Genomic DNA, 27111 nt, shown 5'->3' with positions numbered 1-27111 from the left:
TTATGTTACACAAGAGGCACTGATCCTGGTTTTATTCACTTAAAGACACATCCAACATTGGTTACAGCTCACTCTTCAAATTCAAAATGCTTTTAAGAAACGAGCTATAAAACCTTGACTTTAACTGCACTGTATTGTCAAGTAGTTTTCAAATAGCAAATAAAAATGGTTTACCAGCAAAACTGGATTGTATATTAGTATATATACAAATAAAGATTAAAAAACTCAGAACAGAAACCCTTCAATTTCAGCCTTAAAATGAGTCAGTAATATGGTCATCCACACTTCATTCACTAGGTGCATAGATACTATGGTTACATGCAGGGAAGCCATTCAACTCCCATCAAGCCACCAACCTGCTACCGAATTACTCCCTAGACTGGCACTACACTTCAATTTTAGAGATCAGTTATTCAAATAGAAACCACATTTTTTACGTGACAGTACTATAATGGAAAGCATGCCTTCCTATTCCCAGCTAGTGTTTAAACAGTTTTAACTAGATTCCTAGACAAGAAAGCTGAAGAGGCAGCCGCATTTACTGCATGTACCAGACATTAAGATATGAGTGTACAGATGTGTGTAGGACCTACACTAAGTTCAGTGGGTTTTTTTTTGTTTTGTTTTTCTTTAAGTGTCAGAATTCTCTTTTCTAAAAAGACCTTCTGCTAGTGGAGAAAGGTGCATGTTTTACACTACACAGCTTTTGTATATTAAATCTGGAACCCAAAATACCTGCTAGTGTCACATTTTAACTCAAGTTACTATTTTTACATTTCCATTGTACTGGAGCTAGTTCGCAATAAAAAGTTACTGATACCCTTTTCATTTTTGCTTCATTTAACTTGATTAGTTATTTAAAGTGGTGAAAAGCACAGAGCTAAGCAAGAAGAGATAGATAAATTCATGTAGCAGAATCTGTAAATTTAGTACAGTGATACTGAACGTTTACAATGGTTTACCAACTCACTAGGTGTACGTTCAGGACCAACATGGTATCCAGAGCTGATCTTCTGAACTACCTAAGGGTTATGTTTTCTCCTTAATAAACTGTACTAAACTGTTCAGCTGCATTGATAAAGTGTCCTTAATAGCGGTTATGAACACAAACATTAAGGGAAGCGGACACTGAACAGCTTATCACTTCATAAGCTAGTTCTCATAGTAGCAAAGGATGAAACTACAAGAGCAGTGAGGGAAAGTAACCAGGAATCCTTACATGTATTAGAAAAAGAACAGTTTTCACATGGACATGACTATTATAGCCATTGGGAATCAGCCAGCATCCCTTTTGTATAACAACTAGTTCATCTGTTCTAGCTATAGGCTCCCTAAAAAGGAGCTTGCTAGATGAAAAAAAACACACTCTGAAGTGTGTGCTTAAGTCTTATCCTGCTCTTTGCACATAATTCATTAACATAGTCTGCATGTAGTCATAGTAAAATTGTGTTCATGGCAATTGTCAGGTACAACTTAAGAGAAAAACTGGAGGAAAAATTCAAATGAAAGACCGTCACTGTTATAATAACTTTAATTTATCTTGCATTTTACAGAAGTCTATGAATGGATTAAAAAGCACCTCCTTTCCCATCACGTTTCTCTGACAGTTGGTAAAATATATTCAACGAGCAAATGTATGTGAACAGCTTGAGGATCTGCATCTTGCAAGGATTTCACAGGCCAACCAATCAAAAGCCAAATATCTTGGTATCTTTTACAATCTTGTTTTTAATACAATGGTAAATCCACTCCGATTGTAAACCTGTCCAGTCACATCTCCCCTGAACACTTTGCAAAAATCCAGTGTCAGTTAGCAATCTAGTTAGCTTTGGCACGGAGCTGTGCTCTCTTGCCTGTGACAGCCTGGAAACCAGTTTTGATGCTGGCAACGGAGCAGCGAGAATGGCAGGTCTCACACTGCAAGAAATATAATCTGGTGTCCTTCTGTAGGATTGTGTCTGGTGACCGACACGTATGACAGGTAACATACTCCTCTGGAGAAAAGAAATTAAGTTGTAATTGAAAGGTACTGCATTAAGACATCACTGGAAGAGGCATCAATTCAGTAGTAAATGCTACTTCAATCTTTTTTTTAAAACATGACTACTATACCAAACTTTTGCAGTTAAGGAGTGTCGCAGAAGTTGAATGTGGTTAGTACATGGACTTCAAAAGCAGAGCCAAGCTACTGATTATTATTAGTTCCTGGGCTAACAAGGTGTACGTTTTACCTGCCTTGACAACTGACACCAATGCTATAAAAAGTGGATTCTAACCAAAATATTTTACTATCTGCAGATGCCTTCCCTCCTGAGGCAGCATTTCCAGATCTCAACACCTCGTTAGGAAAGTAGTGCTTTAAAAAAAGTCAGATCTGCATAGAAAGGAATGACAACAACTATAGAGCTAGAGGAGATGATCTCATGAAGCTTCCTTTGAACAGCAGTACACACATTTTATTGGTAAAACGATTAATGTGTACAACATACATTATTCAGAGGTCACTGTTACAGTACCCTCCATCAGCCCTTTGCCATGGCAAGGAAGTAAAAAAGTCACTGAGACTGGCAGGAAGCAATGCTACAATATCATCACTAGCTTTCTCGCCATGTTTTCAGTCCACAGATAGAGCTGAACTAATGCCTCCCTCCAGTCCACTTATTTATTGCTATCAGGACCAAGTAATCTATAATTACTCCATTATAACACAGTGAGAAGTCATGTATTCTTTAGTATCTCCAGCTGTGTAGGTTTATCCTGACCAGAACTGGGCTCGGATGATCCGTTTCTTTATACCAGTGACCTAGTTTAAAGACAGCCTTCTCATGTACAACTTGAAAATAGGTATCAAAATGTATCATAAAGAGAGATATGAATCAATGTAGGTGTAACGATTACTTCCACGTAAATGACACTGTACTGAATTTTAGTGGTCATAAGAAACTGAGTAAACTTTAAATGTACAAGACTGAGTAAGGATAAAAGGAATTTTCTAAAGATAACGGAGATGCTAGGAAGAGAAACTTATAGAAGGGGGAATTGTACTTACTGATGTATCTTCTCAAAACATTTTCTATCTGTTTTTGTTGGAATCGTCCTTTGATTACAAGTTGGTTGTTACCGTCTATTGAGCCACTAATTTAAAAGAAAAATGAATTCAGTAATGTGCAAATCAGAACAACATATCAAGTTGTAAAGAAGGGACAAGATCTGAAACATGCAATAAGGTCAATTGATGCACTGTTGGGCACAAAGCTGCTTAATAAAAGCAATCTAATCAGCAAGATTTAATCTGTGCAAAAGAAACTGCTGAAAAATTTCACTAATGGTCAGGGATTCAAAGTACAACTTCATCTGAGCATAAATCCTCAATGCAATAATTATTGTGAATAAGACAGCTTAATTGGCACACCACACAAATCCAGAAAATACTTAAGCTCTTCAATGGTATGGTGAACGTGGTACTTTTGCTGATCTGACAAACAACTTCCTCTGAACCGTGCTGTGGTGGCTGCTATTACAACAAACCATTTTTCTAGCCATGCTGATGCAAGCGAGAAAGAATGTTAGCAGTGATCTTTCAAACCAAGTTTTAGAAGCATTTGTGTAAGATTAGTTTGAGGTGAAGGGAGCTCAATCCCTGAACTAATAGGCATTAAAAATTAGTCACGCATTTTGTGATCTAGGCTATTCAGTTCTCTGTATATCTGCAGATAATAGCACATAAGTCTACCCATGCTTGTCTTTTGTAGACAGCTAGTGACTACTGTGCAATCTGAAAACAGGTAATACAAAATCCATCCATAAAGTGTTCTTTTATACAATGATAGATGGTTTATGAACTATCCTGTTAGTTACAACTCCTCCCTGACCTACCAGACCAACTTAACCACACACGGCATAGAGCAGCATTTCTCAAAATGTGGCCACCAGCCATGGGGCTTCGAGCTCCATTCCCTGGCTGCGTGGTGATGGGCTCTGGCCCCAAGCTCATCCCTCCATTACCTCTGCCCCCCACTGCCTCCCCCAGTGCCCTATCACTCCTGACCCCTGCTGCCTCTGTACCTACCTCCCCATCCAAGACTTAATTTGTCCCCAGGCTCACTGGGGCTGAGTAAGTCTGTTGTGAAAAGTGATATCTGTATGCTTGTTAATATTACTTTTCATAGCACACTTAGTAGCTAGCAAGTCTAAAAAAAGCAACAGAAACAATAAGAAAAATGACAAGAACGTTCAAAGCACCTTATTTGCGTTTCTATTCTGTTTAGGTCCAATAAAGGATAGAGACAACTGCATACTATTATTATTGAGTCTGTACAAAAAAAAAAACCCCAAAAAACCCCCACCACCCTACATAGATAGATTACAATGATTTGGACATGTACCTATGTATGTTTGTTTTTCCTAACGTTAATTAAGTATTTTAGGAAAAACTGTCAGAGCAGCCACCAGCAAGAGGTGGTGGCCGCACTCTGAGGCCACCAAAAAATTTGTTGTGAGAACCCCTGCCACAGAGGCTCTTGAAGGGAAAGGAGAGTTACCATGTTGCATTTCCACTCTCACCATTAGAGGGAAGAAAGCATGCTCAAATATGTACATCAGGACCGCTAAACCAAGGCATACTTGGATAAGAAAAAGGAGTGGGGAGGAGGAAGGCACTCAAAAGCGTAAGTACAAGCTACTTACCTTGTACCCAATTCAGCCAACAAAAATGCCAGGAGATGTTTTGGCTGACGATGCAATCTAAAAATAAAAGTAAAGTTATTTTTAACCTCCACCTTTCAGAAGAACTTGATATTTAAGAATCACAATAGATAAGAACTTCTCAGAATGGCAAGCCTGTAAAAGGTGTTGCCACAAACAGGGCTCTGATTTTATCTCTGGAATAGCAAGAATTATAGACCAGTCAGCCTAACTTCAATACCTGGAAAGATACTGTAACAAATTATTAAACAATCAATTCGTAAGCACCAAGAGGATAACAGAGTTATAGGGAATTGCCAGCATGGATCTGTCAAGAATGAATTATGCCAAACCAACCTAATTCCCCTTTTTGACAGCGTTACTGGCCTAGTGGATAGGAAACAGCAAAAGTGATATATTGTGATTTTAGTAAGGCTTTTGACACCCTCCCACATGACATTTTCATATATAAACTAGGGAAATGTGGTATAGATGAAGTTACTATAAGGTGGGTGCACAACTGCTTGAAAAACTATTAAAAAATAGTCATCCCTGGTTTGCTGTACAACTGGGAGAGCACATCTAGGGGTCAGTCCTGGGTCCTAATCGTTTCATTAATGACCTGGATAATGGAGTAAAGAGTATGCTTATAAAATTTATAAATGACACAAAGCTGGCAGAGGCTACAAGCATTTTGGAGGACAGGATTAGAATTAGGGATGTAAGAGTTCAACCGATTAACCAATAAGCTTGATACTTCCTGGGTTTTGTTAATGGTTAAACTCCACCCAGGGTCCGGGGTTCCTCCGGGCTGCCGGGACCTCGAGCGTGCCATGATGCCGGGAGGCATCATAGCCCCAGGCACGGGGACAGCAGCGGAGCTCTGTGTAAAACGTGGGGGGGAGGGGCTGCAGCTCCCCTCCTCCCCCCCCAAAAAGCTCTCCGGGTAAACATTCAACTGTGTAGCTGACAGAATTTTAATTGGTTACATGGTTACTGTTTGAAATGTTATGTACATCCCATTCAAAATGGCCTGGACAAATTGGAGAACTGGTCTGAAATCAACAAAATGAAATTCAATGGAGACAAGTTCAAGTACTAGACTTAGAAAGGAAAAAAATCAAATGCACAAAGCAAAATGGGGAATAACTAGCTAAGCAGTGATACTCCTCACATGGATCTGAGGAGTTTCGATTTGTGATCCACAATTTGTAAGAGTCAAGGTAAAGCAGTTGCAAAAGGCTCTGAGGTGTATCAACAGGAGTGTTGTACAGTAGAACCTCAGAGTTACAAACACCTCAGGAATGGACGTTATTCTTAACTATGAAATGTTCATAAATCTGCCCAAAACATTATGGTTGTTTTTTCAAAAGTTTACAACTGAATATTGCTTTAAAACAGCTTTGAAACTTTACTATGCAGAATAAAAATGCTGCTTTCCCCTTTAAATAATTTTCATTTAACACAGTACTATATTTTCTTTTTTTTTTTGTCTCTGATGCTGATTGTGTACTTCTGGTTCCAAACGAGGTGTGTGGTTGACTAATCAGTTTGTAACTCTGGTGTTTGTAACTCTGAGGCTTTACTGTATATAAAACACAGAACGTAACTGTCCCACTCTGCTTGGCACTGGTGAGGCCTCAAATGGTGTATTGTGTCCAATTGTGTCATTTACAACTTTTAGTGATTAATAGTTTAATATAGCTTTTTGCAAGTCCATGCAGTTAGACAATCACTAACTATGGACTACAGGAAGGCTACAGTATTTCCTGCCTTGAGCCCCCAAGAGATCTTAAAAGCTGCCAAACTTACAGTTTACAGATATCTGTAAAGTTGACAAATGACGTTTTCTTGGTTCCTACTCTTACAACCTGTGGAGGTTTCATGACAAATTTTCTTTTTTCTCCAGCTACCATGTCCGGATTCTTTTCCCGCATTATGTTAAATACTCGATTCAGCAACTGCAGGAACAGACACGTTTACATCAATACGCGTACCTTTAACAATTTATCCTGCCGTCCACAAAACGTTTTATACTGCTGTATTTTATGTCTAGAGATGTTTATAATTTTCCCACTACCGTGGAACTAAGTGGTATAGCATTTAAAACCATATTTCTGCCAGACTGAACTTCTAACAATGTACTTTTTTCCCCAGCATACTTTCAACTACATGTTTAAAACACCAGACACCCCCCCACTAAATTCATCCATTACAATTTTACATTCAACATGCACTTTGTCCAAAACATGGTACCATTAGGGCTCCCCAATATGCTATGACCTCTTCATGGGTCATCTTGAGGAAGAATTTCTGGAGAAATGCACCACGAAACCAATGATATACCTGAGGTACTTCAATGATATTTGCATCCTCTGGACAAGTGACCCTAAACTCCCTCTGATTTCCACTGCAACTTCAACAACCACCACCCATCCATTCAACTCTCTCTAGCACACTCCAACACTTGCATCAACTTCCTGGACACCACGATCAGCTTCAGACAACCCAGATCGCCACACCTACCTTCACAGATCCAGTAACCACCCCCAGCACACCAAGAAATCTGTTCTCCACAGTCAGGCATTCGGATACACTCCACCACAGAAGTAGATTACATCATGGAACAGACCACCCAAACAGAACCTGCTGCAATATGGAAATAAAAACCCCTCCATCCACCAATCCCTAGTTGTCACCTACCATCCTACACTGGATCCCATACAGGGTATTAAACAGTTACAACCCATAATCAACCAAATCCTGAAAGAAATCTTTCCTAAACCACTCGTCTGGCCTTCAAATAACCGTCTCTCCTCCCTCCCCAACTCCCTCCCAACTTCTCCACGCTCATCAGAAGTAAGCTCCCCACAGACAAGGATACACCAACTAAAAGTGGCACCAGACCCTGCCAGAACAACAGATGCAAAACCTGTAGCTATATCTCCACTGATAAGATGATCAACACTTCCCACAAACACATCTTTTAAGATCCACGGGTCCTACACAAAGCAATCACTCTCTGGCCTCTCAGTCCTCATCTTTACAATACCTTCAAAAGACAAGCCTGGGAGCTTAAATTCATAACTTTGATAGATACTGGATTTATGGTTTATTATAACGATCTGTAACCAACACACTCCTCCCTCCTCCCCCAAGTTTTTCCCATCCCCCTATGACTGAAGAGGTGTAAACTGGCCACTTCCCCCAAATGGTCCCTGGAAATGTGTGTTAACTACTTATACTCAAAACAATCTGTATTTAGCTGTTACACTCTCAGTACATTTCCCAGACCTAAAGAAAAGCTCTGCATAAGCTCGTAAGCTTGTTTCTTTCATCAACAGAAGTTGGTCCTCACCCACATTGTCTCTCTAATATCCTGGAACCAACATGCCCGCAACATTGCGTATAAAAAGCCCTCTGACACTTAGTTTTTGCACTTTGTTTCCCAAAATGACTTATCTTCCACTATCATGGGAAACACATTTTTAATAATGGGCTCTTCAATCTAGCAAACAAAGGTATAACACAATCCAATAGCTGGAAGTTGAAAATGGAGAAATTCAGACTGGAAATAATGTATAAATTTTGAGAGAAAAAGTAATTAACCACTGGAGTAGTTTACCAAGGTCATGATAGAGTCACCATCACTGACAATTTTTAAATCAAGATCAGATGTTTTTCTAGAAGATCGGCTCTAGGAATTATTTTGGGGAAATTCTATGGCCCGTGTTATACAATAGGTCAGACTAGATGATCACAATGTTACCTTCTGGCTTTGGAATCTATGAATCTTGGTCTAAAACTTGCTTTTAGCATGCATAATACAAATTTGTTTAAATGATTATTGACCTTTCTTGAGGGAAACATTTACACTTTATAAATTAGTTAAAGCAGCACACAAGCTTTTTCACACATGGGCACAAATCCCATAATTTGATCCACACAAATCCTAATGAAGTCAGTGGTGGAGCACAGGGGTCTTCCCAGATGGATCTGATTACAGGATCAGGTTCTTGTTTTATATTTTTAAAGCAATTTTATGTTTCTAGTTATTTTTGTTAATGTTTCCAGAAATCTTTGATCATATATACCTAAGGATTAAATTAGAAACAGAATACATGGACATTAATTAATTAGCATTCGTATAGCTGGATTTGGGAAACAATTTGGAAAGCATTTTTAACTTTACCTCATCATACGTGTAGTCCCTTTCTGAACCTGCCCATGCAGGTCCAGTATGAAAGCTAAAAGAAATTCCATCATCTTTTTTGCTGTCTTCATCCTCCAGAGCTGTGAACAAGGAAAGTTGTTTGAGATTCACGAAGCACAAGTTGTTAAAAAAGGTGGACTTCTTGTACATGCTGCTAGAAACAAGCATGAGCACTGTGTCCAAGAAAATTCCCAAGAAATGTGTGTTATGAGCCGAAGTTTTCCTCCACACATTTACGGAGATGACCAGAATATAAACAAGGACCATATGGCTCCACTACTGAGATATTATTTGCTGCTAAACCTTAAAATGGAAAATCCCAAAACAAGGAGATGGCATTTTAACTAAAAAACTGCCTATTTAGGCAATAAGTATACTTTATTTGCAAGATTACCCACTTTCAGCAGCAGCACAAGCCAGGACTTAAACTCTTGGTAAGTTGGTTGTACTTTTACCTTCATCCTTTTCCAATATTTCTTCTTCATCTGGAAACTTCACATTTTTCTTCTTTTTCTTTTTGTTGCCAAGCATGATATCAAGGTCATCTTCTGGTTCCACCGGTTCTTGCACATCACCTTCGATTTTTAAATCCTACAAAAAGAAAAAAAAATTCAGCCAGAACATAAGAAAGTGACAACCAACATAGCATGCTGGAAGTGAGACAGAATATCCTTAGCAATTCTTAAATATGACAGATTTAAGTTTGAAGGAGTGATCTAGGTTATGCTAAAGGCAGGTGTCCAACTTTCCCTTGCTAGTTACACTATTGAGATGGAATTTGGGGCCAGATTTTTAAATGCACAACTTTGCATGCACAGCTGGGGTGCATCTTCTGGTGCACATGTGCAAATCAGCGTTTGTGGATATAAAAGTCTAGCCTTTATTTTTTTAAGAATAGGGTTTATTTTATTTCCTTGGATTGCTGAACAGTTTAGCTAACATGGGGTCATGTGACCAACTATGGCCATTCCCTACTGCAGCCGATTAGTAGTTTTTGAACTATTGACCAGTACAGGGTCACATAATACCTTTGACTTATCAGAGGCTTCCAGCCACACTGACACACAACGTGACACACAACGAAGGCAAGAGACCTCATGTGTCAGAGAAACTGAAGGCAAAGTTTTCCTCCAATCCTGCTCTCGCTACACGTAAAGAAATTCTTGAACATCTAAAGAACACAGAACAACAGAGCTTAGATGTGCTGTGAAGGTCAGAGGTGAAGTTTTTTCCCTTTGGGTATAGGGCAGAAAAATGTGCAAATTGTGTAGCATATATTCTTGCTCTGCTGCTCTTTAGGCTTATCAGCCATATTGAAACGTGATACATTTACTTGTCAGATTTATAAAAACAGGAGTCAAGAGTAAAAATACCAAACACTCTCCCTGGAGTCCCTGAATTGCACCCAATGTTTAAAGAAATCATGAGGACCAGAAACAAAGATTTTACAGGAGAAACTATTAGCCCTACATTTGAAAAGTTGACCTTCAGTGCAACTTAATGCATGTGGCTTCTGGTGTTATCCATGTTACTTTTCTCAAATCAAAAAACAATAATGAAATTATAACCCTGAACACCAGATTGGGGGGGTGTGTGTGTGTGTGTAAAATATATATACACACACAGAGTCCCAAAGTGTACATAAAGGGAACACTGTATATCATTTAATAGTGATCCATTGGCTAATTAAGATGACAGACTGCCAAGGAATTCCTGAACTGTCAATCTTAAAAGAATGGAAGGGTGAGATGCAGGCACAGGACAAGGACACATGTGGATGAGGAAAGGGGGAATTTTCAGTAAGCCCAACTGGATTTAATTATACAAACTAGGTCATATCTTTATAAATTGACCTTTACACCCTCTTCTGCTTCATCTATATCAAACATCTTTTTTGTTTTCTTCTTCTTTTTCTTTTGGTTGAAGAAGTTTAGGTCATCCAGGTCATCTGATGCATCTAAAAAACCAGAAAGTTGAAAAGACCAGGCTTAGTAACCATGTTACCAGTGTAGAAACTAAGGGTATGTCTACATTGCAACGCAAGCCCATGCTTGAACCCGGATTCAAGCCTAACCTCCCCCCACATCTACACTACAGTTGCACTAACTCAGGGCTTGGACCCATGGTTCCAGGACCCTGTAGGGCTGGAAGGTCTGAGCTTGAGTTTTAAGTTAAGCCAGGACCCAGAGTACGAGCCATATTGTTTTGCAGTTTAGACACAGTTGGACACGACTCAGGTCCCAGAAGTCAGCTGGGAGTATCCCACCATTTCATGGGACAATTTCCTTAGTCCTCTCTATCCCAACAATCTGCAATCCAGTCCTGAAAACAGGAACCACCACCACCCCCTACCTTTGCCAATGGCAGCAGCTTAAGTCAGTGTTAACTGACTATCTTCTGATCTCCAATCTGCAAGCACACTATCAGAGAGCCTCCTTGGTTTGTAATGGAGAGCAAAGTGATCAACTGGTAACATTCAGGGCAGGCAGTACACATTTTTCCCCACAGTGCACCACAGTCCTAGGACTAGAGCAGCCACGTGGGGGTGAAAGAAAGGAGAAGAAAGGGGAGGGAGGTGTGTACTAGGGACTCTGGGATATGGTTACTTTGACTCAGGTCTGCGCACCGCAGTGTGGATGCCAGAGCCCTAGATTTGAGCACCTGTTAGAAAAAAGTCTTAACATAGGGTTAAAATAAAATGGGGATGCTCAAGCCCATGGTTCCCTAACATGGGTCAGCTGACTCAAGTCCCACTAACCCTGCGCTTAAATTGCAGTATAGACATACCCTAAGTATTCTGGTTCAGATATGAATTCTAAAAAACATACCTGTGACACCTACTCACTAGGATAAACTAGTCAAGTTAAAAAAAAAGTAGCTAGTTTAGTAGTTACAAATGCTACACATGCCACAGAATACCCCTTGACAATATTTGTCGCATACTATTTATTTTAAATATTTTCTCATCTTCCCTGTTGCTGTTCTTCACACAAGGGGAAACTGACCACAGAAAGGAAAGTTTGTGCTTTTCATAGAGAACCTTGACTTCACAAAAAAATTAATGTGGAAAAGAGATAAAATTGCCTTTTCAATCATCTTAGGTGTTAAAAGCAACAGGTTAATTCTACACACAAATGTGATTTTAAGTTAGTAATGTCCCTTCAGTTTACTTCATGTTATCAGATCATCTCAATATGGCTAACTTCAGTTAAAGTGAGTCAAATACATCTGCAAGCTATTTCTTGCAAGATCTTGAAGAGTACAATATTAGATTAACTGGCTATTGTCATCAACCAGGGCACCAAGAAAAACTTGTCTTGCAATGGTTTTGAGTATTTCCCATCCTAATTTTTACGGTTACTCTGGAATTATTGCAACTGCTTTCCAGCTCTACATTAAATGGGCTCAGAATACAAAGCACTAGAACTATAATAGAGCACATCACAAGAATTTTGGCAGTTTTAGAGCACCTCTCAATTTTGTTCATGACAAAGACTTCAGTTGCAGTGGAGAAAGCAGAGTTTTTGTAAATTAAGACACCATTTTGCTTATAGGAGTACAGCAGACAAGCTCAAGAAAGAGAGAGAAGAAATCACACTTTTACATATTTGTGTTACAGCAGTACCTAGAAGCCCAATCAGAACCAGGGCCTCACTGTGGTCAGCTGTCTTCATGTACTTTATACATAGCCCTTGCCCTGAAGACACACAGATGGAAGCTGTGTTTTGAAACTGCCAACTGAAATGTTTCACTATACCTTTCTTCCTACTGTCCTCTTCATCAGCTTCTATATCTTTGTCCTCTGTTGGTTCTGGTTCCACTTCTTTTGTTTCTGACAACTGTGTCTCTTCTGCTTGTGTCTCTCCTCCTTCTTCATCAAGCATGAAGGGCTTCTTCTTTTTCTTCTTCTTCTTGCTCATAGTGGGATCAAAAATCATCTGTAAAAGTCAAGTGTTCATTAGCAACCTTATTTACCATCATTTAATTTGTTACAGTAGCACCAGCAGACTTTATGCAGGTTACTCTGAAAGAGGCTATTGTATACTACTCTTTTCAGCTAACTCAGTAGTTCTTAAACTTTGGTCCCAAGTGGGAGTTTGTCTAGACTATAATTTATGGTTCTGTTTTAACTTGAGTTAGCTGACAACTAGTCCAAGTTAACATGACTGCAAGTGCTTGTTTAGAAGCACGATGAATGTTTGTCCCAGGACACATCTCTAAAGTAATCTTTTATTCTAGTACTAAGGCTCTTTGGTTTTGTCCACACTTAGTGAAATTTTTCAAACGTTTCCAGCTATTTTAAAAATCAGTTGAGCCAGGGTGGATTGAGTTAAATGAGGATTTAAATCACACACGTGGAAAGCCTTAAACAGATTTTGATTAACTTTTCCATAGTACAGTGAATTGTCATTGGCTGATATAGCCTCTGAATATGTAGATTTCTAACTAAATGAAGCCTTTACACTATATTTGGTACATCTTTTTGCTACCTAGAGACGAGGTACATGATGGGGTCTCCTGGAGTCAGAGACTGGGTCCCAATGCCTCTGATGTCTTTGCCAGTCTCTTGCACCCAGTAGCACAGCCCCTATATCCCCCACAGACCAATCCCTTAATATGGCCCATGACCTATTGTGCCATATTTCTGGAGCTTGACCTCAAAAGTCAGAATCAGGAGAACATCTCTCTTTATATAGAAAAGCAACCTTTAACTCAAAGTTTTTAATAGAGGCTCATGGATTCAGCATACTTATTTTTTATTTAAACATTTTGTGATTGTAAATGGTTTAGGCCTTAACATATTTTGATTTAAATTCCAATTTCATTTTGAACAAGTTTATTTTTAAAGAGAAAAACTTATAATTTTAAACAAAATAAAAAATCTGGATTTAAATAAAAAAAAATCTATTTTTATCAACCCTGAGTTCAGCTGAACAGGTATTAGAGTCGGGAGCCTTAGGGTAGATTGGTCTCCAGCTGCATTTCTATTTTCAGCACTTTATCAGTTTGTTCCATGTACAAAACGATGATCTCAACCTAGAATATTTATGTGACCTCAATTAATCAGTACTGGGGCATCTGATGCTCTTTGGCGTATTTATCCTAACACCACCCTTGTGAGACAATAAAGGATTATTTTCATTTTACAAATGGGGAACTGAGGCACAAAGAAACTATGTGGTTTGCTCAAGGTCACACAAGAAGTCGGGGGCTGAAGAGGAAACTAAATCTGGCCCTGCACATTCCAGACTAGTCCCCTCAATACTGAGCCACCCTTCCACTCCCTCCTCAGGCCCTACGCTACCAGCACTCCCAGCTACCTTCGAGACACCACTGACTTCCTGAGGAAACTACAATCCATCGGTGATCTTCCTGATAACACCATCCTGGCCACTATGGATGCAGAAGCCCTCTACACCAACATTCCACACAAAGATGGACTACAAGCTGTCAAGAACACTATCCCCGATAATATCACAGCTAACCTGGTGGCTGAACTTTGTGACTTTGTCCTTACTCATAACTATTTTACATTTGGGGACAATGTATACCTTCAAATCAGCGGCACTGCTATGGGTACCCGCATGGCCCCACAGTATGCCAACACTTTTATGGCTGACTTAGAACAACGCTTCCTCAGCTCTCATCCCCTAACGCCCCTACTCTACTTGCGCTATATTGATGACATCATCATCTGGACTCATGGAAAAGAAACCCTTGAGGAATTCCACCATGATTTCAACAATTTCCATCCCACCATCAACCTCAGCCTGGTCCAGTCCACACAAGAGATCCACTTCCTGGACACTACAGTGCTAATAAACGATAGTCACATAACCACCACCCTATACTGGAAACCTACTGACCGCTATTCCTACCTACATGCCTCCAGCTTTCACCCAGACCACACCACACGATCCATTGTCTACAGCCAAGCTCTACGATACAACCACATTTGCTCCAACCCCTCAGACAGAGACAAACACCTACAAGATCTCTATCAAGCATTCTTACAACTACAATACTCACCTGCGGAAGTGAAGAAACAGATTGACAGAGCCAGAAGAGTAACCAGAAGTCACCTACTACAGGACAGGCCTAACAAAGAAAATAACAGAACGCCACTAGCCGTCACCTTCAGCCCCCAACTAAAACCCCTCCAACGCATTATTAAGGATCTACAACCTATCCTGAAGGATGACCCAACACTCTCACAAATCTTGGGAGACAGGCCAGTCCTTGCTTCAGGTTGGGGGGGCTGTCTGTAGGCAAATACTCACCAGCAACCACATACCACACAACAGAACCACTAACCCAGGAACCTATCCTTGCAACAAAGCCAGTTGCCAACTGTGCCTACATATCTATTCAGGGGACACCATCACAGGGCTTAATAACATCAGCCACACTATCAGAGGCTCGTTCACCTGCACATCCACCAATGTGATCTATGCCATCATGTGCCAGCAATGCCCCTCTGCCATGTACATTGGTCAAACTGGACAGTCTCTACGTAAAAGAATAAATGGACACAAATCAGATGTCAAGAATTATAACATTCATAAACCAGTCGGAGAACACTTCAATCTCTCTGGTCACGCGATTACAGACATGAAAGTTGCAATATTACAACAAAAAAACTTCAAATCCAGATTCCAGCGAGAGACTGTTGAATTGGAATTCATTTGCAAATTGGATACAATTAACTTAGGCTTGAATAGAGACTAGGAGTGGCTAAGTCATTATGCAAGGTAACCTATCTCCCCTTGTTTTTTCCTACCCTCCCTCCCCCTCCTCAGACGTTCTTGTTAAACCCTGGATTTGTGCTGGAAATGGCCCACCTTAATTATCATACACATTGTAAGGAGAGTGATCACTTTACATAAGCTATTACCAGCAGGAGAGTGGGGTGGGGGGAGGTATTTTTTCATGCTTTGTGTGTATAAAAAGATCATCTACACTTTCCACAGTATGCATCCGATGAAGTGAGCTGTAGCTCACGAAAGCTTATGCTCAAATAAATTGGTTAGTCTCTAAGGTGCCACAAGTACTCCTTTTCTCCTTCCACTCCAGCATCTGAGGAACATGAGCATTTGGTATAACCACACAGTTTGTTTCTTTTAGAAAGCTGTTAAATTTCTATCGTACCTTAATATTTTGCCTCTCAGTTTAGTCCTGACCAGGGTAGATTTGATTTAAACCATGATTTAAATCACTAGTCAGGAAGACTCGATTTAATCATGGTTTTCTACATAAAAGTGCATTCTTGTAGGTTGTTATAACCTTAATACATATTCTTCACAACTCAAAGATATTTTTAGAAGGTACACACTATACATTTAAGTGATTTATTTTGAAAGCTTTTCAGATTAGTTTTACAGCTATATCAGAAAATGAATGATTGTTTGGTTATTTCATTTACCAAAGGTAATTGAAGCAGATATTTATGAAGTCACTGGGAGATGAACTATCATTAATATTTGGAGGATTTTCTTGCCATGCTGTATTAGGAGGTGAACATCACCAGACAGACAGTTAAATTGTTTTATTTAACTAAAACAACATTATGTATTCTGGATTTTTTTCTTCAACAGCAAACATACAACAAAACAAGCATATGAATTTTTGAATTTAAACAATCAAGTTTTTTAAAATCAGGTTTGTTTTTGTTAAAACTGTTTTTAACTAAAATAGTTAAATGAAATATTTACAAAAACCCACAAAAATCAAATCAACTATGTCAGCCAGGTCAACATAAGAAACTTAAAATATTGGCTTCTGCAGCTAACTCAGTCATCTTCACCTTCATTTTCTTATTTGTTCATAATCTGGAAAAGAAAAACAAGCTTTCCGGCTTTTTAAGGTCCCAAACGATTTCTCAATTTGGAATTAATTAGTCCAAAGGAAGAAAATATTCTTTCTACACCAGCAGAAGCAGCTACTGCTGTTAAAAGTGAGATCATCAATTCAACAGTCTCTGAATCCAAGTACTTAAGTGATGACTTTCACCAGTTCACTGGTATGACTTTCTTTAAAACATCACAAGCAAACATATTTCTTGAATGGTTCTCATTCCCAAACTAGGACTTTAAGGCCTGCTGCCATTTCAGGTTTTCCCTTCTAGTGAGAGAATGGTATGGTAGATCTCAAATCAATGAAGGCTACACTCAGAAAGACCTCAAAACTTCTGGAATATCCTACTCAAACTTTTGTTTCTACTGCCTGTCCTCCCTTCTCACATTTATCTCCAGACTTCTTCTTATCCAGATCTATTCCATCACCACCAATTTTCTATTCATTGAACTTTTTGAAACTTTGCACTTTTAGAGAGGTGAGGGACTGACTCTGTGTACACAAATTTGCAGATGGATTATAGGGTTGAGGTCTTGTTTTTTTCTCACCTCTATACATTAATTTATTTTAAAACATTTTTGCTGTTAACAAACACGTTATCTCTGGAGGCACAAATCCACAGTTTGAGAACGGTGAAAAACAAGCATCTCTGATGGTATCTTCTAGACCAGTGGTCTCCAAAGTGGGGTGCACAAGACCATCCGTGAGGGTGCGTGGCAGGAGGAGTGCCGGCAGCGGCAGCTCGGCTCTCCCCGCTCCGTCTTCGGCGGCACGCCGGCAGCAGTTTTTTTTTTCTTCCCCAGAGCTAGCCCTGGGGGTGCGCAAGTCAAGAAGTTTGGAGACCACTGTTCTAGCCGGATCACCAAGTCCCACCGGGTAGATAGAAAGATTAACCTAAATAATCTACACAGAAGCCCCTGGAACCCCTTAAAATTGAGTCCCTAATCCATGAACAATTGGAAATCATTTAGAAAACTTTTCTTAAATATTACATGAATATATTGTCTCATACTATAGAATCTACAATCCCTATTCCATGATGAGATATTTGAGCTATAATGCATCTTAGTTTTCCACAAAAAGCACTGTATCAAAAAAATCTGATTTAAATAAAAAAATCCTCCCCCACCTTTTTTTTTTTTTAAATCATTGATTTTTATCCACCCTACTCCTGACATTATAGACCTATTTGGTCTGCCAGTCATTTTGTTCCACATGGGTATCTACCCTATTATTGGTTTCAGAGTAGCAGCCGTGTTAGTCTGTATTTGTAAAAAGAAGAGGACCTGTGGCACCTTAGAGAATAACCAATTTATTTGAGCATAAACTTTCGTAAGCTACAGCTCGCTGCTCTAAGGTGCCACAAGTACTCCTTTTCTTTTTACCCTATTATTAAATGTGACAGCATCACATTCAGGTTGAGGCCACTGATGCAACAACCCACCAGGACAGAGTTCATTCACAGCCTTGCCCTAGTAAGTAGCACTGTCAGAACCACTAGCATGTTATGTTAGTGACTTTTGTTGCCTTGTAACTTAGTTATCCAACAGATCTACAAATTAAGATTTTTACACTTGTGTATTTAGCTACTAACCTCATTCCTTATGTTATTCTAGTAAGATAATGGTTATACAAGATTTCTTTTCATGGACATACCTCTTGTAATTCTACACTGTTCCACACTTTTCCCAATCCCTCATTGCCTGGGTCTCAACACATTTATTATGCAGGCCAGTTCACAGAGCACTGTGCTAAGCTACTGAAGTAAGACAGACTTCACATGTTGGCTATAATCTGAAGTATAAGCAATATACAGATACTGCATGTGTGCTGCAGGTACATGAGACTGAGGACTGAAGTTCTCAAACTATAAGCTTTTTAAGTGTTTCTGTATAACCAGCTGATAAAGTCTGTGCTTGAATGTCTTTTACAAGATGTTTGCACATTCCAACCCCTTGTAAACTATACTCCTCCTCTAGTAATATTATTAAGCAATACACACTTGTGAATCATTCTCTCCGCCTTGAAGTGCGCAATCATTTGGAATCAACTTTGAAAGTTACATTTTGCCCCAGCTTCCTCAATTTTGACCAACTGTATGATCAGCTAAGAGGGAAGACATTCTGCATAGATAACATATTCCACAATTCTAGAGTTGGCTGCATATAAACATAATGCTAGTTTCAGGATTATATCTTCTGACTAGGGCTGTCACTTAAATCGCAGTTAACTTGCGATTAACTCAAAAAAATTAACTGTGATTAAAAAAAATTAACTGCAATTAATCGCACTGCTAAATTTCAATTGGTGTTCTATTGTTTATTAGAAATTTTGGATGTTTTTCTACATTTTCAAATGTATTGATTTTTATTACAACACAGAATACAAGATGTACAGTGATCACTTTATATTATTTTTATTACAAATATTAGCACTGTAAAAATGATAACCAAAAGAAATAGTATTTTTCAATTCACCTCGTACAAGTACTGTAGTGCATCTCTTTACCATGAAAGTATAACTTACAAATGTAGATTTCTTTTTGTTACATAACTGCACTCAAAAACAAAACAATGTAAAACTTTAGAGCCTGCAAGTCCACTCAGTCCTACTTCTTGCTCAGCCAATTGCCAAGACAAACAAGTTTGTTTACATTTATGGGAGATACTGCTTATTTATAATGTCACCTGAAAGTGAGAACAGGCGTTCGCATGGCACTTTTGTAGCCGGCGTTGCAAGGTATTTACGTGCGATATTTGCTAAATATTCACATGCCCCTTCATGCTTCGGCCACCATCCCAGAGGACATGCTTCGGCCACCATCCCAGAGGACATGCTTCCATGCTGATGATGCTCGTTAAAAGAATGCGTTAATTAAATTTGTGACTCAACTCCTTGGGGGAGAATTGTACGTCTCCTCTTCTGTTTTACCCACTTTCTGCCATATATTTCATGTTATATGAGTCTCGGATGATGACATACCACACATTCGTTTTAAGTACACTTTCACAGCAGATTTGACAAAACGCAAAGAAGTTACCAACGTGTGATTTCTAAGGACAGATACAGCACTCGACCCAAGCTCGAAGAATCTGAAGTGCCTTCCAAAATCTGAGAGGGACAAAGTGTGGAGAATGCTTTCAGATGTCTTAAAAGACCAACGCTCCGATGTGGAAACTACAGAACCTGAACCACCAAAAAAGAAAATCAACCTTCTGCTGGTGGCATCTGACACAGATGATGAAAATGAAATTGAGTCAGTCCACTTTGCTTTGGATCATTATCAAGCAGAATCCATCATCAGCATGGACGCATATATTCTGGAATGGCGGCTGAAGCATGAAGGGACATATGAATCTTTAGCGCATCTGGCACGTAAATATCTTGCGATGCTGGCTACAACAGTGCCATGCAAATGCCTGTTCTCGCTTTCAGGTAACATTGTAAACAAGACATGGGCAGCGTTTTATCTCCTGCAAGTTGTAACCAAACTTGTTTGTCTGAGCAGTTGACTGAAGTAGAACTGAGTGGACTTATATGTTTTAAGGTTTTACATGGTTTTATTTTTGAATGCAGTTGTTTTTTGTACATAATTCTACATTTGTAAGTTCAACTTTCATTATAAAGAGATTGCATTACAGTACTTGTATTAGATTAATTGAAATATACTATTTCTTTCATTTTTTACAGTGCAAATATTTGTAATCAAAAATAAGTGAGCACTACACACTTTGTATTCTGTGTTGTAACTGAAATCAATATATTTGACAATGTAGAAAACATCCAAAAATATTTAAATGATATTCTATTATTAACAGTGCGATTAATAGAGATTAACTTTTTTAATTGCTTGACAGCCCTACTTATGACTCATTTTAATGAGGATATGTTGTAAGACACCAGAAGTAAACCCTTTGTAACTTCTCACATAAATACAGGGCCAAACTCAGCCCTGTTCTGTTCCATAGTTTGTTTTGCCTGCCAGAAATTCCCCACATCTCCCTACCTGGGGATTCCTATAATTTGGGAGATTCTGCAGTAGGCATCAAGCTGCTATAGGCCGCTCTTAGGACACCACTCCTTCAGCCAAGTGTGCAGGTGGAGCATCATGGCAGCGAAAGTCATGCACAGCCAAGCACACTGCACTCTGGCTGCCTCCAGGTGGGAAAGCATCCTTTGGGGGATCTGTAAAGGAAATCCTCCACGATTTCTTTTAAGACACAGATTTGTTTACGTGAATAAGGGGAAGCCCAATCGTGTACTATGACTTTTACTATCAAATACAAGTTAGGCTACAGAGTCACCCATTCAGAGGCATTTCCCAAGTAACTAAGAGCTCTGTCAAACCCTATATAAAAAGTCAGCTTATTGGATTTTGATCACTAATGTCTTGTTTGCACTAAAACTTCCCAGCTGTAATTCAGCAAGCTCCACTAGTGGTACCAACGGTGGAAAATGTACTGTAGATTTAGACATTTGTCACCAAAAGTTTGCTTATGTAGATCCAGCCTAAGAGGCTTAAATAGATTGCAATGGAGTTTGTCATTTAAAAAGGAGTCAGCTGCATCTCCCTTCTGTAAAGCACTCGAACACTAGAGATGTGTACAATAAAAAAATTTATTGGGAAGACTCATGGCATAATACAAGGTTTCAAATTCTGCTGGGAAGTGCTGCTGCTAAAGAGGCACCTGGGAAGCTCACAAGTCAAAATGGAATGAGAGAAAGGCAGGAAGCTTAAGATTTCTGTCCAGAATAAAAACATAATGCTAGATTTGTGGGCAGGAAAGGTATGATTATAATCTGTAGGTAGATTTGACCACAAACAAAATTCAGAAGTAGCCTGAATCATTGTGGGGGAGGGATAGCTCAGTGGTTTGAGCATTGGCCTGCTAAATACAGGGTTGCGAGTTCAATCCTTGGGGGGGCCATTTGAGATCTGGGGCAAAAACTGGGGACTGGTCCTGCTTTGAGCAGGGGGTTGAACTAGATGACCTCCTGAGGTCCTTTCCAACCCTGATATTCTATGATTCTATGTGCGGATATCCGAAGGTGAGGAAATGATAACCCACACGCAGAAATACACTAGCCCTATGCCTCAACAGTTACATATCTATTACATGCATTAAAGGAGTGTAAAAACTAATTTAAGTGAAACCAGTGCAATTTCCTGTTTAAACAAAGCCTAAGCTGTCACCCTGACTGCTTGGCTATCTGTGCTGCCATCTTTTTTCCCAAGCAAAGTCCCCTGCACCTAAACTTCCTATTGAATACACGTTTTTAAAAGTACCTCAATCTTTTCTCTCTTCGCCTCCCCCCCACGCTTCACTGCACTTTTTTTCCTTTATGATGCATCTTTTCCTGTATTGTTTGCAGTATAATTATTTGTATCACCTAAGAGCTCCAATCAGGGATTGCAATAAGAAGCATGCAAACTTACTAAATAAGATTATAGAGCTTCCTTGTTTCCTGCTCTCTCCCACTATTTTTATATTTAAATAGTAGTAGCACCTAGAGACCTCATTAGAAATGGCCAACTTCCAAAACCTGTTTACCAAGGCATGCCACTACAAGCCCAGCAATCACAGGGATGCCAAGATTACATGGCATGATAAGATTTCCAGTGAGGGATCTAACTAAATATTCAGCCAGACCACACTAAGGATCTAGCCAGAGACTGATCCAAGTGGCACTTGATCTGCAAGTAGGCAACATCCTATTTGAATTTGCCATGATGATGAGTACCTAAAGATCTTAACCAGGCTGGTCCCATTGTGCTAGGCACTGTACAAACAAAAAGTAACCGTCCCTGTCCCACAGAGCTTACAACCTAAAAGCCACTTACATTATTCTTTCCCTATGCTGCTCTACGTACCATCTCCTCTATTATTTTCTACCCCATTTCTCCTCCCATTTTCCCCCAAAGGCTATGTCTACACTACCGTGTAAATTGTCCTAATAATGTAGCTGGAGTCGACACAGCTTAGGTCGATTTACTGCGGTGTCTACACTGCACTGGGTCGACGGGAGACTCTCCCCCATCGACTTACCTTACTCTTCCCCATTCATGGTGGAGTACTGGGATAAACTGGAGAGCGATCTGCAGTCGATTTAGTGGGTTTTCACTAGACCTGCTAAATCAATCGTCAATGCATCAAACCAGCGGTAGCTTAGACATAGCCAAAGTCTCTCAACTACATTAATCCTTCCTAATTCAGACCCTCTCTCCCCCCTGTTCAATCCCACATATATCCACTCCCCCTACTACACACACCCCCCCCCCAAATTCAGAGTCCTCATAGCCAAAGAAAACTAAATCTACTTAGAGACAATAGGAAAAAGTGAGGGTCCCACTGTCCAAAGGCAACACTCAGGTAAGAAGACAATGCAACTCCCAAATTGCAGGGAATGCAGAACATACTGAGATTCTTATGATAGTGCTGTCACTGGATCCCATGCCGTCTGGCTAATAAATATGAAGACCACCCTCTGCCACACACTATTGTTCCTTCCTCCCAACTAAGAGCCTCTCAACACAGCAAGAGTGGGCTAGTCCCTATGATTTCATCACATGCTGGCTGATTCAGCTGGGGCTTACTTATTCCCTAGTTTCAGTTGGGTTTGTGTCTCTGACTGCTTTAAAAAAAATGAAGGTTAAGCTACTATTGATTGGAGTGTGAACAACCCACATTGCAACCTGTTTCCAGGTCAAGGCTAGCTTCCCACCCAAAATACTCCAGAATTTACTGGCTTCTAACTGCTGCAAGCAGGGGCCAAATGACCACTGAAGACCATGAGCTACACCAGGGGCTAACTCCAAGTGTACGCAAGACCTAAGTTCACTAACTGGAAGTTAGATGCACTTTTTCAGTTTGTATTTTAGGCCTTTAACATCACTCTGATGTGTTTAGCCAGTTTAATTGTTTCAAATATCAAGGTTTGAAAATTCTAGCTGCCTATATCATGTAGGAAATTTTCATAAGATGCATCACATTTGCAGAGCCTAAACTATTGTTTATGAAAATGTAACTATCTAGTCCTAGGGGCTCCAAAGAGAATCTTCCAGATGCAGAATTGACAAGTGGCCACATCCATTTGGCAGCCCTGTCACACCTGCTTGCATAATTTGGGGAGAGGGAAGCAGGGGAATCTCAAGTTTTGACTTGTGGGAAGGAGCACTGGGATGGAAGCCAGGAGGTAATGAGTTTTGGTCTTGCCTCTTCCACTGAGTGCTGTTAATATTTCTGTGTGGTTCACAACCCTTGTTACTGACCAAGGCCTAACTCCCTTAGTCTGGGAGATAGGCAACTATCATTCCCTTCATTTTACAAACAAGATGACTAAGAGGAGCATCACAAGGTAACTTCAAGCACAGCTGGGAATAGAACCCAGGTCGCCAATATGACAAAATTAAGTCTTATCCACTCTGCCTTTTAGAATCAATGTACCAAATTATATGCTTAGCTAGCCTGGCTGTAACCACAGCTCTACCTACTAGATCACAAAAAGAAAAAGGAGTACTTGTGGCACCTTAGAGACTAACAAATTTATTTGAGCATAAGCTTTTGTGAGCTCACTTCATCGGATGCAAGCTTATGCTCAAATAAATTTGTTAGTCTCTAAGGTGCCACAAGTACTCCTTTTCTTTTTGCGAATACAGATTAACACTGCTGCTACTCTGATACTAGATCACAGTTTTCTCCCAAAGCCAGGAGTAAGACCCAAGAATCGTGATGCTAAACATTCCACTGCTGTCTCACAAATAGTTGTGACCCACTGACAAAGAAAGGAAGCTTCATTCTTGAAGGTATGTCAGTAGTTCTTATTTGGGGACTGGATGACCCAGAGCATTATCAAAGAACTGTAGAACCCGTCACCAGTTTGAATCCAGCCCAGCTCAGGCACTAAAAATTGTTCCCATCCAGTGTATATGTGATACGCTCATACTCATTTCATATTGAGGTCCTCTCCTATCACAAATTTTCCACCATGGTTTGCACTAAGTAACAGGTTGACAGAGGCCATAACTGCATCCATGATGGAGATGAACTGTCCGTGTTAGCCATAGCAAAGTAGTGTGCATGAAACTTGCCCTGCTGCTGCCCTATAGATGAAGGTGACTCCCTTCATCAGAGATCAAATAGTTCTGTACCTTTCATCAACAGGATTTTAAAGTTATTTATGTAACACTGTAAATAAGCAAATTAAGTCATTACTGACATAGTGTTACACAAAGCTGCATGAAACTTGGCGTCTAGGTAGATGTGACGAGTGTAAACCAGTGTAATGTCTGCCTAGGACAGTTTTAGTGCCTGTACTGTAGCTTAAAGCTTTTGCAAGCTGCAACAAAGTGAAAACTCCAGAGCTGCAAGTCTGTTTACACTTGTGCTATTCAGAATACTGTGGGGAGCACTGAAACTGACAAAGCTAGCAGTAGAGGCAAGCCCTGGAGCGGTTCACAAGGGAGGAGAACTCAACTGAAACTAGGGGATATGTTTGGTAGCAACTGAAAAAGTACATCTAACTTCCAGTTAGTGAGCTTAAGTCTTGTCTACACTTGGAATTAGCCCCTATTTGAACTACTGATGTAGCTCATGGTCTTCAGTGGTCATTTGGCCCCTGCTTGCATCAGTTAGAAGCCAGTAAATTCTGGAGTATTTGGAGTGAGAAGCTAGCCTTGACCTGGAAACAGGGGTTGCAATGTGTGTGGTTCACCCTCCAATTAATAGTAGCTTAAACTTCATTTTTTTGAAGAAGTTAAAGAGAAACAAACTGAGTTGCACACATACATCATCCCAGCATGGATAGTGATACCAGTATAAAGGTGCCTTATATCGGTATAGTTTATTCCCATACAGGAATGGGAATAAGCCATATCAGTTAAACACATCTTTATACCATAATATCTGTGTCCACACAAGGAATTGAACTGGTGTAATGATACTGGCAAAAAAAACTCACACCTATACACAAAATAATTATACTAGTACAAACACTGTGTGTAGACCAGGCCTAAATAGGTGTTCTTTAAGTATTAAAAAGGAAGAAGATTAAGGTGCTATCGACTAGAGGAAAGCACCCCTCCCCATTCCACCCACACCATTGCAACTCCTCTGCAAATAAAGGCTTCCTTCCCTCCCAGAAAAAAAAAAAAAACAGGAAAAACACTACAAAAAACTGAGTATTATTTCCCGTTATTAACTGATGCAAGCAGGAGCAACACGACATTGTTCGAGGCTCCAGTTTTCATCAATCAACAGTCAAGAAATGTTGTTGGTTTTTAGCAAGTGAAACCAACTTTGTCTGGCCCATATCAAAACAATGTAGCCATTCGCCCCCACATATAATCACTATTACCCATGTTATAAAGCTCACCCACTGACAAACTACTGGGGTGGGAGGGAAGCAGCACTTGGCACCAGAGCAAACACCTTTGTCAATTGCTGCACGGTATCCAATGAACGGGTCATATCTCATCTACAAAGACTAGTAGCCAACCAGGGTCTGGAGTCCAGTTTTTAAAATTCCTTCCGCCCCCCCCTCCCTTTTTTTCTGGGAAAGGAAACTATTTCTCTTTAGTATCTCAGAGATCCAGACAGCAAACCCCTTTTTCCAAAAAGGGACACCCCCTCGCCCAGGCAGGCTCCCTCCCACCCACCCCTCCTGGGCAGGCCTGAAGCCTCCATTCCCAGCAGAGGCCCTAGCCCATCGTGCAGAAACGAGGGCCGTCCGCACAGGAAGACAAGCGCAGTCCCCGCCACAATCCCCCCTCCCCCGAGCAGGGGAGGCCAAGCCCCCTCCCACCCGCGGAGCGGCAGGCACCACCCCGCCAGGCCCCGCTCCACACGCCCAGCAGGGGCCGGGAGAAGAAATACAAGCCCCGCTCCAGCTCCCTCACAACCCCGGGACAAGCCCCGCGCGGAGCAACCCGCGCCCAGCCCCTCCCTGCTCCGGCCCAGGCCCCGGGCCCGGCTCCCCACATGGCGGCGGCGCAGGCCTCAGGCCCAGCTCCCCACATGGCGGCGGCGCAGGCCTGAGGCTGGGAGCTCCTCACCTCGTCTCCCGACATGGCTGAGGGCCGGGCTCGCACAGCGCGCGCTACGGAGACGGAGAAGGGTCAGTCACCGAAGCCGGTCACTACTACGACGCCGCTCACAGAGCCAGTCCGTCGCCTCCCGAAGGTGCTGCAGCCGCCGCGCTCAGCTCTCTTGCATCAGCGACCGTGCAGAGCCGCCGAGCCCCGGATATACGCAAGCGCAGCAGGCACCCCAGCCCGGCCGCAAGGGTTCTCGGGAGCTGTAGTTCTCGTGGTGCGCGTGCGCCTGGGACTAGGCGGTCGCGTGTGAGTGACTCATCGCAGCGCG

General features: G+C 40.7%; 1 protein-coding gene across 1 annotated transcript; it reads right to left on the bottom strand.

The window, feature by feature from the left end:
- On the bottom strand, positions 1 to 26987 carry EIF2S2 (eukaryotic translation initiation factor 2 subunit beta). Its single transcript, XM_077831784.1, has 9 exons — positions 26802 to 26987; positions 12654 to 12834; positions 10750 to 10853; positions 9352 to 9487; positions 8876 to 8976; positions 6496 to 6644; positions 4687 to 4743; positions 3050 to 3135; positions 1 to 1994 (listed from the first exon to the last, which is right to left on the bottom strand). Exons 1-9 carry the CDS (start codon positions 26814 to 26816, stop codon positions 1819 to 1821), a joined length of 1005 nt encoding a protein of 334 aa, XP_077687910.1. The 5' UTR covers positions 26817 to 26987; the 3' UTR covers positions 1 to 1818.
- Positions 26988 to 27111: the final 124 nt, after the last annotated feature.

This window comes from Eretmochelys imbricata, chromosome 13 (assembly GCF_965152235.1).
Source record: "Eretmochelys imbricata isolate rEreImb1 chromosome 13, rEreImb1.hap1, whole genome shotgun sequence".
In the NCBI taxonomy this organism is placed as follows: domain Eukaryota; kingdom Metazoa; phylum Chordata; order Testudines; family Cheloniidae; genus Eretmochelys; species Eretmochelys imbricata.
This window is presented reverse-complemented; position numbering and strand designations above follow the sequence as displayed.

Excerpts from the sequence above, each read along its gene's own strand:
- EIF2S2 (XM_077831784.1), bottom strand. Across the intron at positions 10,854-12,653 it reads AGAGGACAGTAGGAAGAAAG|ATGCATCAGATGACCTGGAT; the intron begins GTATAGTGAAAC and ends CTGGTTTTTTAG. Across the intron at positions 1,995-3,049 it reads TGTTTTGAGAAGATACATCA|AGGAGTATGTTACCTGTCAT; the intron begins GTAAGTACAATT and ends TCTTTTCTCCAG.